The 18,868-nt window shown below is 46.6% G+C and overlaps 1 protein-coding gene across 2 annotated transcripts in view; it reads right to left on the bottom strand.

The window, feature by feature from the left end:
• Positions 1–8,276: 8,276 nt before the first annotated feature.
• The window catches only part of sema6cb (semaphorin 6Cb), a 120,338-nt gene continuing 109,746 nt past the window's right edge, over positions 8,277–18,868 (bottom strand). For both annotated transcript variants that reach the window (XM_079758328.1, XM_079758329.1), the window contains one exon: positions 8,277–11,549. In XM_079758328.1, the coding sequence (XP_079614454.1) occupies positions 10,177–11,549 (1,373 nt within the window). In that variant the 3' untranslated portion in view covers positions 8,277–10,176. The remainder of the gene's footprint in view (positions 11,550–18,868) is intronic.

Below are 18,868 nucleotides of genomic sequence, written 5' to 3'. Positions count from 1 at the left end.
CCGTGCCTGAAGAGTTGGAGCAGGTCGGCTGAATACCCTGCACACACTGGTGTAGGGCAGTGGAAGCCCTACACCAGTAGATTTAGTCCCATGAACACCAGTGAAGTGCTTCACCCAATTAGCGGAGGAGCATCGGGGGGATGGTGGAGGTGGTGGTTTGTATGTGTGGGTGTGGGGGGGAAGTACCGTCAAGGTGTCTTGTCAGTCAATCAGTGGAGGGGGAGCTTATGATACGAACAACGTTTGAGGGATCTACGGAGCTCCGGTAATCTCGGTAATTTGTCTTCTCTCTGTCTCCGTCTCTCTGGGGTTTTGCGAGCGGTACGGAGTCTGCGGTACGCAGCGCTGAGGTCGCTGTGACTACTTCTGCTCCCCGGAGGAAAGGGATGACATATTTTGTGTGCCACCGCTGATGTCACATAAACAATTAACTCATGACCTGCGGAGTTGGCCTAATCCGCTCTGCCGTCGCGTTTCAGCAGGAAGGAAAAGAAAAGGAAGGAACGCAATTTACCTCCGACAGGGGGGAGCAGGGTTTATGCGCTGCAAGGAAAAAACGTTTTTATAATCTACACAATCTACCCATCTACGCTTGGTTGATCAGGAGGTTAGCGCACATGTTAGCCTAGCTAACCTCTGAATAAAGCCCGGGGTTCAAATGCTGATTGACTTCTTAATGTCTGCCTGTATTAACTAATGGTAGATACAGTATATCTCTCATGGTGATGGGTTAGGTTATATGTCACACACAAACACACACACATTAACGTGTACTATTCAGTGCATCACGTCAGGGTCAAATATGTCTGGACAGCTCTTAATCACAGTAAGCGTGGTGCATCACACGACCCTTTGATATTGTATCCAGCAGAATTATTAGTATTAGTATTACCATATTATTATTATATCAGTAGGCCTATGTGGAATGGACTGACATGACAATATCAATCCATCCATCCACCCCCCCTCCCTCTTTCTCTTTCTTTCCTTCTTCAGGTTCACAATAAGTACATGCTTAACAACCTGAAGCCATTGTGAAGAAGACTTTGCACTAAAAGCAGACCTTGAAACCAGATCTGAGCGCATCGGTGTCTGACTCTGATTTGTGCTGTCTGACTGCCATCCGAGATGACCTCAGTATTGATTGAGGACACAGGGTTGTTCACTGAGACAGATAAAGTATGAGGATAATTAGTAATGTCGGCCATGTCTAATACAACAATTTTATGAAAGGACATGTACACCGTTTTCTGGGTTCGGATAAAGCACAAGCATTAAAGCTTTCCAAAGGTTTGGTAACCACTTTCGAACCATCATTTGGGATTTGATTCCTATAAAATGTATTTTCCTAGTACTCTTTGAAACGCAAAAGCTTATGGGTTTGTTTTAAAATATACTGTTTACATTAGTAAAGTTTCACAGTGGGCTTCTAGTGTTTTAGGTTGACTCAAACTCACACTTTGTTTGTATTCACAGTTCCCTGCACTGGTTGTTCTGGGGGACATCCAGTTGGCCAACCTTAACCACAGCTACCACAGCCAGGGGAGGGAGGGAGAGGGAGGATGGCGGGGGAGGGAGGGAGGGGGGGGGGGGGGGGGGGGGGGCGGTCAGGCCATGTCCCGGTCAGGAAGGCACAATTACACACAGATAAGTATTCAAGTGTGTTTGTGTGCGTGTGTGTGTGTGTGTGTGTGTGTGTGTGTGTGTGTGTGTGTGTGTGTGTGTGTGATATGATCTGTGTCAGACCGACAGAGGAGCACAGGTGGCAGCCTGTCTCTGGGAGAAAGTGCCAAAAGTGCTGAGTGGAGACCTCTACTGCGCCGGAACCTTCTGGATCGAACAGGTCACCCCCTCCTGCAATGCTAAACCTCAGCCTGACTCCAACCACGCACGCACACACACACACACACACACACACACACACACACACACACACACACACACACACACACACACACACACACACACACACACACACACACACACACGTTAAAGAATAACAGTAATACTACTACTTATACTACTAATAACAATAATAATGCTAATTAAAATTACTATTATTATTATCAACTACTTTTGTTTGGAATGTGCACACATGCCAACCATAGCATTTGGGGTGAAGTGCCAGACAAGACAGGGATGCCAAACATTGCTAGCGGCTCCACACCGACTGATGTCCCCGCCCCCCTACTGGGTGACGCCCAGTAGGTCCGCCCCCCTACTGGGTGAAGACCAGCAGACCTGGGGCAGCAGAACAAACGTATTAATCCCAGTCGGCAGCAGGCCCCAAAAGCCAGAAATTCAGTCGTGCTTTTTAAGGGGTTTCTTTGAGTGTCAGAATTTGGCAATGCGACACGACTTTCAAAGAAGCGCAAAGTCAGACGGACAGAGGACAGAATGTAATTAAATACAGACCCAGCAGTGCTGGAACCCAAGCTTGTGAAGTGATTGCAGCTCTAAGCAATTCTCCAGGCCAGTTCTTGATTTGTAATACTATAGTCTTTGGCCGAATCCTATGGTCCAACACTAATACAGTCTCTTGAATCCTATCCCTTCAAAGCTTGGGCATGTTGTTAACCTCCCAATAAACAGTCGCCATCGCCGACCTGAACCGCTATTTTCCCGAGTCGGTTAAAACGTCTGACGGCTCCATGTGATAAGTTGAGAGGGAATCAATGTCCACATGTTTTAACGGTGTGGGTGACTGCTTCCCTTCTTTCTCTGCATATTGGTTGCAGGACTCAAGGGCTTTTGTCATAATAAAAACATGAGGCTTTAGAGAGGCTTTGGAGAGCATGTGGGACGGAGCAATGTACCCGTACGCATTGAAGCCATTACGGGAAGAGAGGGGAAGGTGGTTTACCGCTTGGACGGGGTGAAGGGGTGCTTGGCACCGCAGTGATGTTGTGTGTGCTGGAGCTTAGTGTGTTCATCCAACTAGTGTTTATGGGTATTGGGGTTTCAAAGCCGCTAAACGTGCTGTGGTCTGCGGCCCCCCCGGCTCCACTCTGGGGCCGGCTCCAGAGGGGCCCCCAGTCACAGTCAGCACCACACACTGAAGGAAGAAATCTATTTCTCTGTGTGAAAGAGGTTAAGTGAGTTTCTTGGTACTTTGTCCTCATTCATTGGGTCACCCGATTTATTTGGTTGATATAGCAACCGCCCCAACGGCCACAACCACAACATCTTCTGGAAGCGTCTATCCATCTTTGCATTCACAGATTATGCGTCATTATCATCTCCCTCAATATCATCTCCCTCATTATCATCTAACTCAGTTCCAGGCACTATCACAACTATCAGTATTGTGTCATTTTTAAATAATGATCAATCATTTGTATTAATTAGCTGATAGATTAAACCGCAGCGAATATAGATCATTTTCAAGAAATGATCAATTAATATCAGGTATTATCATTACTGTTTATCAATCCTTGAAGTCATTATCAAGTGGTATCACTCATTATCAATCTTTATTAGTCATTATCAGGTGTTATCACTCATTATCAATCATTATAAAGTCATAATTGAGTCATTATCAAGTGTAATAACTCATAATCCAACCAGTCGGAATGCTTACACAATATCCGAACGCTCGAACGAAACATGATGATCTCACTAGCATGTTATCACTGTGCAAAAACTATTTATATAGCCCATACATACACTGCCTTTACAAGGTTGTGTAATGGATGGCGATCTAAACACATCTTAGTGCAATTGCTGGCCTTGCACTAGAAGTTTCCAAGTTCACAAAGGTTTAGAGCACTGTTATTAGTAAGCATAAAATTGATAACAGTATTATGAGAAATGAAGTTAATCTGGGTGGTTCCTGGCAGTGGAGAATGTACTTTGGAAGTCCAAGAATAAACACATGTTTGCTGTTGGCCTGTTCAGAGGCCACGTTAATGTATGCCATTAAACCATATGAACAGCCTGTAGCATAACTCTGAACATTGTTCATCAACGACTAACCAATATCAGCTACTGCACAAGTAAACAAAACAAATATTGCATGCTCACACACGCACGCACGCACGCACGCGCACGCACGCACGCACGCACGCACGCACGCACGCACGCACGCACGCACGCACGCACGCACGCACGCACACACACACACACACACACACACACACACACACACACACACACACACACACACACACACACACACAGCTTTGCAGATAGTTTCTGGTTAGGAGAGCTAAGCCTGAGGTCTTCACCAACGCCAGTATGATTCAACCATGACAGAGACTGGCGGTCTCCTGACTCTTTAAAGCAAGAACTTTTCTTTACTGTCGACTCGCAGCGAGACGACCCTGTCACAAGCTGAGATGAAAGGGCCTCTGGTGTTGAACAAGCTCAAATAAATATCCATAGTTAATAAGGAACTCACACTCCACACACATGCTTTCAAACCCAGCGCTGAGGATGAGGGGAAGGATGTGATGTAACCGCCCGCTAAAAGATTGTGAGTCCACAAGTTTACCAGATAAATGCTGCATTTCGGACTCTAGATAAAAGAAAAACGGAAAATGTCTATTACCGGGAACAACTTGTTCCTGCAAATGTTGTAAAAAAAGGAGAATCAAAAAATGAAAGCGCCGAGCACTGATGCTAGTTATTTTCTTGTCCTCATTGAACAGGACAAGATTCAGGCGGATAGCAGCAGAGTGGTGGACGTGACTCTAGGATGGATGTCCCCCATATAGCAGGGGATTGACTGGTCAGGCTTTCAGTTGATGGCAGCCGGCCTTGTGCTAAGCTAAAGTATCACCATAAAGCCTGCTGGGGTGCCACAGACTCTTAAGCCTTGGTGTTGTCTAGGTCAGTGGTTCCCAGCCTCAGACTTTAGGTGTAGGCTTACACTTAATTGTCATGAGGACCTTTTGTGTTTCAAGAACCTCATATGCAAAGACTAAGAGATTGATTAATGGCTGAGCAGCATGCCAGGGCACCCTATATGCACAACGATTACTGCAGAAAGGCCGGGGCTTTGGGAAAACAGTGGAGAGAGAGAGTCAGCAATGATGGTTATGCTACCATTGCGTTTGTTTAGCAAACACAAATGAACGCACAAACATCAATGGAAATGTCACAAGTTAAAATATGTTCAATGGAAACATATGATGGAATGCACAAAGCGACACAATTTGAAATGATAACAAGACATAATGCTACATTTACCAAACAACATTTATCGTGTATTATTTTTCAATGATCTATATCATTTTTTCGATTACTGTTTATTGTTCGATTTTCAAGAAAATCCCACAGTCTTCCCGCAGAACCCTCTAAATGCAGTTGTATGCGTAGTTGACAAAAAGCAATCCGAGACAATAATGTTAGTATGTAATGTAAAAGTAATTGTGTATTACTGTGTATTTCAATTTTTAGCAATCAGGATTTTTAGGTTGTTGCTGAAGATCCTGATCTGGCCTCTAGAAAAAATAAAAAAATACAATTGATGCAATGTGTGCCGTGGACTAGGAACTGGCGTTCCCCCAAATTGGTTGTGAGGACGCACATGTAGCAGCGCGGTGAGGCGTCCAACATCCGTCAGGACAAGGACACATATAAGTTAAAGACGCGACAATTTCCAGGCCATTTCCCCGTCATGGTGGTGGTGGCTGGACAGTGACAGGTAGCAGCCCACTGCGAGGTGGGGGGTGGGGGTGGGGAGATGGGCTTCCTGCTGGCCAGACGTCGCTGACAGTGATGAATGGGAGAATGTGCGAGTGGTCCGGAGAAGCGGAGGAGATTTGGGCTGAAGATTGCTAGGCTAGCCATATCCAGAACCATGACTCCCATGTGTATCATCATGACTGTTCACTTCGCTCGTGGCACACCAAGTAAAGGAGAAAATGGGTGCAGTGCTAACTTAATGTTTAGGGCTTTGTAAGGAGGAGGACATGTGGAGAGAAGCCAGATGATGAAACCCAGCGACGTCGCCAGGGCAACGCCTCAGAACATGCAGAAATCATTTTTTTAGCAAATCTATTGGATGGTTCAAGAAAGAAAAAGAGAGCGAGAGAGAGAGAGAGAGAGAGAGAGAGAGGGAGAGACAGACAGACAGCCACACAGACAGACAGTCAGCCAGAGATCAACAGATAAAAACGGTCTGGAATTCCCATTATATAAAGCCCAGCAACATTATTGCAGGTGTCCCACATTATCTCCACCGAGACAGTCTCTCTCATTCTGTTCCTTTCTAACCTCAACAAGGTGAGGACAAGTGGTCAAAACGTCTAAAACATGAAAAGGTATTTTGGGTGATGGTTCATCTTATATGTTGGAATGAAAAACATTAAGTAAAACTAGATACCAGACAAATTCACAGGCTTTAAATTGAACATCTTTACCTGGCAAATTTACATCTGTTAATATATGTATCTCTGAATTGTATTTTATCCGGTTCCTTCTAATTGGTCATCGATATACAAGTTAAACATTTTGTTTATTTCTCAGGAGAAATGTTTAGCTAGACTACGGGCTCCGGTTTAGAGTCAAGCAATTGCTGTATATTTTTCATCGCAATCGATTGATGAGCGCCTGATAAATGATAATCCAACGGACACTGGGGGAGAGCAATACATCAGCAGATGGATGTTGCCTTATTATTCCTTATTAGCTGAACATTCTACGCTTTGAGATGAACCCCAGCACCAATCTGCCAGAGCACAGAATGTACTGAGAGGAAATCATACATTTCCTTTCATATCTGCAGTTTATTCTTCATCAAAACCCCAAAAACTAAAAGGGCATTTCCAGAGGGAGAAATTAAGCATTTGAAAGCAACAAAACTTAATTCTGTAATAACATAATTATGTTACTTATTCCTGTCTGTACAAGGGGTGGCGGCCTAATTCATTTCATTGGCATTTTCTGCCTTAGAAAGCTCATCAAACGCTGATGTGAGTGGGTTTGATGCCGTTTTCAACCAGCTTCTTTCCTTTAGACAGAACCAAAAAAAGGAATTCCCCATTACGCAGTTCCTTGAAATGGAAGACATCCGACATCTGACAGATTTGTGATTTCATAAAGTCCTCAGAAGTCAAGCCAACTCACTCCATATGTGTTAGGAGTTACTACAGGTATCCAATACCAGTCATATGAGAACTGTTCGTACAAAATGTAACACCAAAAAAACAAAGCTAAGCGCCCAGGGGAAGTGACTAGATGGCTGATTGTAAACTAGACATATTCACACACAGAGCGACACTTGTATTATATTGTCATTTATTCCTAGTATAAGAGACATACAATGGTATTTCTGCGAGTCCAGATTCACAGTAGCTCAGAAGGTGTAGACTGGAAATCATACAAAAAAAACATACTGCTGAATCACTGATCCTCCACCCCAATGGCATGTATTTACACTCAAGCCAGGAGAAATCAAATACAGATTTCCCTCTTTTCAAACCATTCCCTTTCCCCACACAATCTCACTCGACAACTGATACAAAAACACATTAAAGCCTGATAGCTGCCAAAACTTCTCTTTAGCAATCTCATGGTCAGTCTTAAATTAGGGTTGTTCGGCTGACATTTTTATACTCTTGTAATAGTCTGGTAACTCCACACTAACTTAGGTTTAGTCAACCCCAGCCCAGGTCCTAGTGTCTCAAGGGCTATTTATTCCTCTAAATTACTGACTAGTTAATGATGTGCTTTGTCAATTTAGCCCCAGGACATAGCAATCAATGGCTCCCAATTGCAGTTCCTTATAGATTGCTGTCTTGTTGATTTCCGGTAATTGAAATTTTCAGCACACCAGGGCCAAAATAACCGAGACTGTGACAGCAGAGTTCTGAGAGAGGATGTATTTCCTGGGTTGGCTCTACTGACCCTTATATGCATCTCGTCTACGAATGTTTAGCGAACTAGTGACTCCCCCAGATCTTTTTTCTTCTCTCTAGCTCTATATACGATGACCCATCCATCGGGAAGGGGGGGGGGGGGGGGTCATTGGATTATTTCAGGGTTATGTGTGCATACTCTTTAAACACACGTCGATTTTGACTTTGATTTACTGTAGTTTCACAGAGCTGGTAACTCTGGGTGTTGAGCATTGCTGAATTTGCGTCCTTGTTCATTCATACTGCAAAATGCCATGTTAGTCCTCAAAACATTTTCTTTAGCGATTCTACACAGTAAAAAATCTTATTTTCACAAAAAAAACCTAATGTATTTTCGAACTTCTAGGTCTAACAGATGAAAAAAATAATCTTTTTTTTTTTAAAGCATGTTCTCTTAGGATTGGAGCCAAAAACAACAAATCAGCTTAGCAAGCATGCAATAAAAAAGTTGTATATTTGATAATTTTTGTAGTTGGATATTAATCAAGAAGAACAAAAAGAAACCCTAAACAGAAGTTAGCGCTATGAGGCTAAAACAAAGTTTACAATGGTAATCACGAGTGGTGAAACCCGTTGAGCGGTGAAATGGTGAAACCAGATGGATGGGTTCATAACCCTCCCCACACTTACCCCTCAGGATGGCATCCTGGGAAGCAGGAAAACACTTGCGATGTGGACACATGTAAAGAATTACATTCCAAAACGCAAAAATATCCGCTATGGGAAAATAGTAATACCTGATATTTGATGTGAAAGACAGCACCTAAGAGTACATTACTTTTATTCTTACTAATTTGTTTGCCAAAAGATCAAAATAACTGATGAACAACTTGCTGTGAGAAAAGTGACGGCAGCGATCACTTTATAAAAATTAAGATGGGATTGTTATTTCTCTTTTTTGTCAAATGTTTAATATATTGTTTTGGAATGAAACTCTTCAAATATACAATAGATATGACACGTTGACAACCATATAAAATGAGACACCATCTATAGCGTGGTGGCCATTTTTAGCTCTGTGTCATTAATCACACACAATATTAAATAAGGCACACATTTACACATACAGTTAAAATTTGGCTAGTAATTATTCCTTTATTTACAACCAATAACCACAAAGTTAATAATAATTATACTAACTGCAGTCCATACTATGTAATGTCCATGTGCCTTCACGGCATTCAAGGTTTTCTCTAGTCCTTTTTGGGCATTTTTTTAAATATATATCTTTGTATCCATTCGGGAGACGCTACCGAGCACCATTTTAACATTCAGTAAAAAAAAAAAATACTTTTTTGTATGCAACTGAACCCATCTTGCCCAGTCGTGAGCAAATCTAATCACATGGCAACCAAGCACACAACATCTTAACAACACCTGCCGACTTCCCTAATTGGTTAGAATGCTATGCCAATTAGCCAATTAGCTGGTGTGGTGACGCATGCATTCAGAGTTCCACGGAACGTGATTAGACAGCGCTGATCTCGTATGCGGGGGGAAGGATAATTAGCATATAAAAGAAATTAAAGGACCGTCTGTATTGAAGCGTCTCATTCCGTATTATCGCCATTATCAAGGCTGTGAATGTGTTGATGAAGTACATGTTTGCTTTCCCTAGACCTTCGCGGTCCTCATCTGAATTGGACTGTGGCCAGTGTTTTTCTTCTTCATCTTTTATAGCCTACGACTAAAGTAAGGCCGAAACAAAACTGCCTTTAGGGGAGATGTCTTGCATCCCACATTACATGTACTGCATATGTATACATATACCGTGTGGATATAAACACACACATATATACATACACAAGCTTATAAACACATCCGAGGGTGGAGGGCAGGGAAGTCAGGGCTGGTTATCAACACTACATCAGAGAAAGTAAGCAAAGGCAAAAAAAAAAGTCAAATTCAACAGCATTGCAGGAGGTCATAGCTTCCAAGTCTTCAAGATGTCAATATATTTTGTCCGACCCTCCTGTGGCCATCTTTTAAAAAATAAAGAAAAAAGAAGAGCAACTTGCATTTTAAATGGACAATGAGAACATTGGCAGCCTTTCATCGTGTGGCAGCATTACGGTACACTAGTCTGTCAAGGGTTTATAAGCGAGTAGCTGAGCAATACCAATATGGTACAAAGATATTTGTTTGGACAAAAGAGAAGAGAAAAAAAGCAAATTTGGTTTCTTGTCCACATAGCAAACGGCTGCCACGCGTCCAATCCTCTCTCTATAGCAGTCTGTATCTCAACCGTTTTCTAAGGGAACATTCAGGAGGGACAATCTTTCTCCATAGTCTTAGAAGTCCGCCTCTGTGGAGCTCAGTAGTTGAACTTTCCCTGCTGGTTGACCGGAGAGGTGGCCGGTATGAACAGGGGCTTGGGCGGGACGTCGGGCTTGAGGGAGGTGGTCCGGCGCACGATGGCCCCCCGGTGCATGACCTCCTGCTGCTCCCCGCTGTAGCTGAGCTGCCGCGCCAGGTACCCGTTGGGGATGACGGGGTAGTGCACCTCGCACGCGCTCCCGGTGGAGTTCATCCGGGCCAGGAGGGGAGGGGGCTGGTGTGGCCCGCCGTTCCGCTGCCCGAAGCTGTGCTGCCGCGGGATCATGCCTCCGCCTCCTCCTGCACCTCCTCCTCCTCCTCCTCCCGCACCTCCTCCTGCTCCACCTCCTGCTCCTCCGTTGGACATCTTGGCGGCGGCGGCGAGGAGCGAGTGCCTCTGGGAGGAGTGCCTCCGCTCCAGCGTGGACTGGTGGTGCGAGGGGATGTCCGGCGGGACGTCCATGCGCCGGGTGAGGCTGTCCCGTGGTAACGTGGAGGAGCTGTAGTAGGGCGCTGACTCCGTCTCCGGGATCTGGGGCTGGATGCGCGTGGCCACCGCAAGCTGGCTGCTGCCGAAGCCGCCGCTGGCCATCAGACCGGAGGGGCTCATGAGCTGGGCGTTCTTGCTGCTGCTGGCCTCGTGGATGTGCTTCAGCAACTCGTCCAGGGAGGTGACCTCCATGACCTTCTGCGGATAGCAAGGGTAGGGGTGCTGGGAAAGAATGCGGTCCACGTTAGGAATCTTGCGGTCTTCCGGATGCAGGGGTCCGCACATCAGCGCCTGCCCATTGGACAGGCCGTGGGAGTAGGGGTAGCTGGCCTGGTGCAGCAGGGCCGAGCTGGGCCTGGAGCTCATGTTGTGCGACTTGGGCTCCTTTGCGTTGTTGCAGTTCTGGTTCCGCTCCCACTGGTTCTTGAAGGCCTTCATGCTCTTGATTGGCAGCTCGGGCGTGGAGTCGGGCGTGGGCAGGCCGGACAGCTCCGAGGAGTGGTGCAGGTGGTGGGGGTGCACCAGGTCGCCCATGGTGACCCCGTGATGCCCGCTCCTCCGGGGATGGTGGTGCCCCTTGCTGTTGGAGAAGAAGGAGTTGTAGATCTTGGGCGAGGACACCTCCAGCTTGTCGTCCTTGTTCTGGCCATCCAGCAGGCCATTGAGCTTGGCCAGGCTGCGGAGGGACAGGGCGTGGGGGATGGGAGCCTCTGGATCCTTGGCCAGCCTTTTTGTCTTGTGGCCCGTGTGGTTGCAGTAGCAGGACACCAGAAAGCCGGAGAGAAAGGCGCCCAGGACGAAGGCCACCAGCACACAGGCGATGAGGAGGGTGTAGTGGACGCTGTGGTTGGACTTATCCACATCTGGGGGCCGCCGCACTCCTACACGACAAGGGACAGCGAGGGAGAGAGTCAATACAGGTTCCAAAATCAGGAATGGCCAATTTAACGAGTGGAAGAGGCCTTTTTACCAGGCTTTTAAAATAGGTCAACGAGCAGCTGGTACAGACAGGTTATGTTTGCAGAGGCCCTCTCTGCATGGGAGCCAGCATGGAATAGGTTGCAGTGTTTGAAGTGAGCTCCTGGCTTCCACCTTTTCCACTGTTAACCGATCAATAAAGCATTTCCTGCCAAGTACTTCCGCGCTTTCCCCCTCTGACTGGGAGCGTGGCGGCAAAAGCCAACAACTCCCCAGTCGACAGGAAACCTAACTCTGAAATGAAGCGTGCGGCTTTAAAATATTGATGAAGTGCGCGCTGCCACCAGCCTGACGCGGGGCCCTCTGAAGCCGTGCTCGGCCCGGCCGGTTGGAGGGCCGGGACGTGGCACCTGGCACGACGGCATCGGCCAAAAATAACACATCTGTCCCTGGAGCTGGCCGAGTGTCACCTCTGCCAACGCTGAATCAAATTAGGTCATGGGCTTAAGTCAAATGAATCCTTGAGGAACGACCGTCCGCTGCCCCGGGAACACAGGTGTTCTCTTTGCGGCCCCGGCACAATCACCGTGTAAACGGCCCCTGGTGACACAACCCGGACCGAGGTGCTCCGGCCTAATGGTGTGGAAATAATATAAAGGGATTGAAACCTGCCACTTTTCATAATCCCGCCTCATTTGCAAAGAGGCTGTGCCATCTGCAATGCCAGACCCCTCTCTAGCCTTAATGACAGCTCCTGTGAAATTGATTAGTCTGGGAAAAGGAGACAGACAGCTTGCACCAGGGAGTGGGGGGGGAATGGGGGGAGATGGGGGAGAGCAAACACACGCAGGTGTTCCAAACAAGCTTGATTCAAAGGGAAATGAAAGCTTCACTCAGGTGTCAAAATAGACAATAATTCCACAACAATCGGTCTCGTAGCAAGGCCGACGTGTAAAGGAAAGGATTCAGCGCCAACACGATGTGTCGCATCATACGGCGCTCTCTTTGCTTGCATGTTCAGGGGAGACGGTGAACTTCTACACGCATTCATTTCACAAAAAAAGGCTTACGCTACGAAGGTATTGATGAATACTCCTTGAAACGGCACTACTTGACCTTCCTCTTTGTGCACAGGTCTGTGACTAAGGTCAATATTTGTAGAGCCTGCTAGGAGAGAATAAAAAGGCTCAGGTTTAGTGGTTGAATGAAATTCACAAAGTATGTGGGTGAGTGACTTCCACAGCACTTTTGTATTGTACGCATCGAGTATGAAATGGAGCAAACAACTCCTCCACCTCTTGGGATCCTCAAAGCCTAGCCGGTAGAGAATCGTTTACAAGCAAAGGGCAAAATTACAAGTAGAATCAAACAGGCTTTATTTTTCTATTCTTGATATGTTCGTGTGCGTGCAAATGCCGATTTGCGCGCAAGCGAACACATTCTAATAGAGTGGGATTATGCAGTTGGTAAAGTTTTTTCTGCGGAGCCATCCTTCAAGCTTTTCTGTGTGACAGTATACTAACAGGCTTATTATCTCTGCCAAACGTCTTTACCCGCCACCATTTCCCTACACAAAGATGGAACACTTATTAATAGGACACACAAAGTCTTTCTGGGAAGGAACATTTCGATGGAAAATCAAATATATAAAATGAAAAAAACTCAATGTTTAGCCAGTGCTCTTTTTATGATTGCACAGGCTTATTACCACATTAAAAACTCATAAATCATAATTGATCTCCCAAATGGAAAGACATCTAAAGTGAAGCCGCTGTAAACCAGACTAAAACCTTTATTTAATCTCCAACTGATCCGTTTGTTTTCCTAGTGGCGAGAGCTATGCAATGACATTCAATCCGTCAATCAGCAGTCGTCTGTCATGGATCTAACTGACCATGCAGTGAGGGAGGGGGGGAAAGCAAACAGACTGGACCAATGCAGTCTGATCGCAAAGGCAAGCTGTTTCTATAAATGACCGACAAATCCCCCCCCCCCCCCCCCCCGCTCTGCTTTCAAACGAGTGGTCTGACCCTGCTGCCAGAGGGGGGACACAGCCATAGTGGGTGACTCACCCTCCCCCACACCACCAAACTCCATCACCATGGGGGGTCGTGGGTGGTGGGTTGTGGAACAACCCCTCCTGGTCCAGATCAGAGGGGGGGGGGGGGGGGGGGGGGGGGGTGGATGAGTCAAGTGCTACAGCAGGGGGGAGAGAGGGGGGAGGAGGCGCACCACACAGAGGGAGATAAGCCCTCCCCCCGACCGTTCAATTGACCTGTCACAACAAGCCTCGGGAGCGGCCGGATGACTCCATCACTGACATATGGTGGGGTGCTCACGGCGAAATTAATACCCAGCGATGATGGTGATGTTGTGTGGGTGGGGAGGGGGCCATCAGCAGGATCTCGGTGGTGCTGGTGGGCTTAGGAGGGTGTCATTGAAAGACCACTGTGACCGGGTATTAATACAACATCCTACCAGTGCTCAGACCTCATATTAAATACATCACATTTGCAGCTAAAGACCTTTGTAAACAGGAAGTCATTGATAAGCTTCAGCTGTTTTTTGTCAGGATTTTATTGTTTTTTTTTGTGCTGGTGCATGTTGTTTATGTTCAGCTACTATTGTACTTTCCGATGTTTTGTTTTATTTCAGATTTTAAATGAATAATGATTAGAATCATCCTCGAGATATCAAACAATATTTGATTTGAACCCACATATATATATATATATATGTATATCATGTATCATGAAATCGTATATCTTGATGCAGTTATATAACAGCATCAGTACATTCCTCTACATTCTACCTCAGGTAGAGGACACAACTCCCTTAACTCTGTGCCACTCTTTTCAACGTTTGGGTCCTTCCAGAGTCCCTTGCATTCCCTTCCTGTCAGTGGCTGTGAGACGTTATATTTCTGTATCCCAGCCCGGTGACGGCTTAATATAGAGAAAGTCAAATGGCCAGTCAGTCAAACGGTGAACAAACAGATGGACGGTGTGTGTGTGTGATTGTATGTGTCTGTTTGTCTGTGTGTGTGGTTTCCAAAAGGTTTTGGAAATGGGGAACAGAGAGAACGTGATGAACTTCAACCTGTGTGTCAAACTATGTGAACCAGGTGGTGAGTGTGTGTGTGTGTATGTGTGTCTGTGTGTGTGTGTGTTGGGGGGGGGGGAAAGCAAGAATTCAGCTACTCTGATCGGAGATCACAGGGATGGCGTAGAAGTACGAAAGAATGAGCAAAAAAAAAGACAGATGAACGAGAAGAGTGACAGCGAGGTGGGCGTTTGATAGAGAGAGGGAGAGACAGAGCGAGAGACAGAGAGATCGAGAGAGAGAGAGAGAGAGAGAAAGTGACAGGGCGGATGAGTGACAGAATGTTTTGAAGCAATGCACTGCAGCGCAAGTTTTGTGAGGGAAGAGAGAGGGAGAGAGAGAGAGAGAGAGGCAGAGAGAGCGAGACAGAGAGACAGAGAGCGAGAGAGAGACAAAGTGCAAGAGAGAGAGACCTGCTTTCACCACACTTGTTCCGCAGCACTGTAGGAAGAGCATCTCTCTCTGTGATTGCATCCGTATTGTTAAAAATAGACAGGGAGCAGCAGCATGTTATGTAAGCAGACCAAAGCTTTACATATCCTCTATGCTGGGGCTGAGTAATTGGAGATGGGTTTGTGCGTGGGAAAAACAAAGGCGCAAGCACTCCATCTCTCTCGCTCTCTCCCCCCGTCCCTGTCTCTCTGTCTGTGGTTATGGGCTTCTGTATGCCAAGAGTTCTGCCTTTGTAAGTGAGGGAGTTAATGTGGGAAACAAAGTGGAACAGATAGGACAGCTACTCCTGGAGCCCCTAGACCCTGAGTTAGCCCAATTAGAGAACGCCTGGAAGCCCTCCTATAGGAGCGGTTGACTCGAGACAAACTACCATTCGTGACAACACGTGTTGTCATTGTAGACTCTGCTACAAGGCGTGATTGACACTGCGCGTGGTCTTGATGTGTGGTTTTAAGTTTCCCCGAGCTGAAAGGGAGAGAGAGAGAGCTTCTCTGTACTTCCCAGAGAGTCGCTGATGTGCGGTAATAGCACAACTTGTGATTTCACAAGTCGATTGAGACATTAATGTCAAAGACGCAAATTTGTGCAAGTGATTTTGCAGGAAGTTGTGGATTTCCTGAGTCTATACAAGGAAACACTTTCAAATGCAAAACAATTTGAAAAGGAACAATAACTATCTTTTTGGGGGTGTGGGGGGGGGCAGAACAATTTCACTGAAATTGTTTTATTCTTCCTCAAGGGTGCCTTTAAGTGGTTTACAGCCCAGGAAACAACTTCTGTGTTCTATTTTTGTACATTAATTGAGACCGCTCCCTGAAACAGCCTTGATTAGTTTCACTTTTTCCAAGCTAAGGACTTGTAATTGTTTGGCTAATGGCGTCTCCATCCCAATGAAAAGACACCAAGAAGAATCTCCTTGAGGCATCGTAGGCTATCATTATCAACCCCCCCCCCCCAATCCCACTCCAATCAGGAAATTCTGAAAATGACTCCTTCCACAGAAAAATAAAAAATAGCAGTTAAAACCGCTAAAAGACTCCTGATGGGCTGAAATGAGGATATAATAAAGTATTCTTTGTCAAGCTCAGGTTGTGAAAAGAGAGCAGTTTTCTCTCGGCTGAAAAACTTGACAGTTTAAATACAGAGTGGATGTTAACTGACAGACCTGGTTAATGAACACTGCAAGACTGCGCGCACTACCGCTCGAAAAGTGTGTGTGTGTGTGTGTCAATCCCACCTGTGTACGAGTGCATGCGTGTATATTATCAACCCCAAAGTGTGTGTGTGGGTGCGTGTGTGCGTTCACAAGGGGCCTGGATGCTGAGTGAGGGAATTCAATCATGTACTCCCGTTATTAGGAATTTGCATAATATTCCACCTCAGTGAGCGTCCAATTGGATGCAGTTCTATTTCTGCGCGAGGTAAGACGATATGCTGTAATATATCACATCCCCCTCCGACGGCTCCACACAGTGACGAGCAGCACAGCCCCTTCGAGGTGTGCTGATGCGTGCCGACCATTGACAGGTTTCATTAGGGTTTTAATTGGGTACAGGTAAATTAGGCATCATGGCGGAGCGTCGTGATCACATGATACGCCGCTCACTCTCGCGCGCGCGTCTCCTTTCAACATGGCTCACGTCTCAATCAAAACATCCCTTTTCACTCTGCTGACAACAGTGTGGTTCCCCGGTGTCTAATGAATCAGGATACCAACACGACACGAGCAGGGGGGGGGGGTGCTCTTGTTCACGCAGGGTTAAAAACAAATCAATGAACAACACATAGCAACAGGGAGTTAGAGGAGGGAACTACGTGTTTTGGGGCAGGGAAAGCAAACGGTTTCCAAGCTCTGCATTTCACCCATGAACACACAGCTGGGTTCAGGGGGCAGGGTCACAAGGAACAGTCCATGTCAAAGGCCAGAAATGGTGTATTTGTATAGTTTAAATAATAATCTGATAATCGGAGTGCTGCATTTCAGGGGACGAGTCTCTCTCTCTCTGTGGTAACAGTTCCGCAGATCAGAAAAATGAACTGAGGAGGAGGCTGGTTCAGCTTCAACTGAGGAGGCGGGGTCAACTTCAACTGAGGAGGCGGGGTCAACTACAACTGGGGAGGCGGCTTCAACTGAGGAGGAGGGGTCAACTTCAACTAAGGAGGCGGGGTCAACATCAACTGAGGAGGCGGGGTCAACTACAACAGAAAAGGCAGGGTCAACTTCAACTGAGGAGGCGGGGTCAACTACAACAGAGGGGGCAGGGTCAACTTCAACTGAGGAGGCGGGGTCAACTTCAACTGAGGAGGCGGGGTCAACTTCAACTGAGGAGGCGGGGTCACCTGTAATAGAAGATTAGGCAGGCAGGCAGGCAGGCAGGTACCAGGACAGCACAGGGGTGATAAAAACTCACAAGGGCACGAGCGTTAAACTGTGTTAATAATCTGCACCTTAGGCTGCCAAGAAATTCTCCACAAACTGCTTTTAAAAACTCCCTGACTCACTGTCCACCTCAACCATGAAATGAGTAATGTTTGCTCATTTGATTAAAAATGTCATTAAACTCACCGGGCGATGGAAAGAGGAGCGTTCTGTAATGGTAATGACTCGTAAGGTGTTATACACATCGCCCCTAGCTAGCAACGACGCAAACATGATGTCACTCATAATGGCCGTAAAGCGCGCAGTCTAGAGCGCGCTAGTGTGCAGAACCGAGTAGGAAAAAAAGAGGGTGTCAAGGGTGTGTTTGCATAAGTGCCATTACGCCATGCCTGTAAGTAATGGGACGCCAAATTGGCTTCCACCACTGAGTGAATTAATTCTACGAGTGGGGTTTGTGTTAAATTAGAGACGACTGATTGTTGCTAGCACTATGTGTGTGTGTGTGTGTTCATCTTAGACAACTCTGACTTATAAATGGTTAAAAGAAAATGACCAGTGTAGTGTTTTGCACCTCCCCTCCTCTGAGCTCAACCTTGGTCCCGTCAACGTCAGCATGCTAAATTATTAGAAAACGTTTCAGTTGTCGGCCTCCATTCAGCGCCTTAACTCGTTTTCCGTCCCAGCCCGTCGCTGAGCTCGCCAAATTCCCTGATTGGCCAACAGTCAGCGACAAAAGGTGGGAGCGATGGTAAGGGCGCTGCTGCTTTGATTGGCCAATGAACTCTGGAATACCCTTGGGCCCCCAGCGGGATAACACAGCGTCTTTAAATGTTCTCTGCCCGGAGACCGGGGGGAATTATTCTAATATAAGCAAGCAGGGTGAGGAGGAAGGATCATGACGACTAGTGTGAGTGACGTGCGGCGTAGCCCGGGCTAATGTTTACATGGGAGCGGATGCGGCCCGCTGTCTCTCAAGATACTAAGTGGTATAAATAACCGCTGGGAGACAACACGGCGTAATGCCCTCCACCGCTCCAAGGACACATTCCTCCTTCATGTGAAAGTTCAGGCCGAGTTCACCCTCTGTTCCTCCTGCAGTGTTTTAATGAGTTTTCAGAACGCTCTCCTCATCCTCCCTCCCCACTATTATCGGGCTGTCTCCCCCGCGCTCCTCAGCTAAATTAGCTAGGAGCGCAGGCTTTTGGGGGGGATGTTCTCCACGCTGATTCCTCGGCGCGTATAGACGGGGTGTGTGAAGATAAGGTCAATTGAGAATTGGGGGCACAACCAAGGCAAATACGCAAGATGGTTTGGAAAGGGCTGGAAGCGTTGCCTTACGTACTACAG

Source organism: Pollachius pollachius (genome assembly GCF_949987615.1).
Source record: "Pollachius pollachius genome assembly, chromosome: 1".
NCBI classification, from domain to species: Eukaryota; Metazoa; Chordata; class Actinopteri; order Gadiformes; family Gadidae; genus Pollachius; species Pollachius pollachius.
This window is presented reverse-complemented; position numbering and strand designations above follow the sequence as displayed.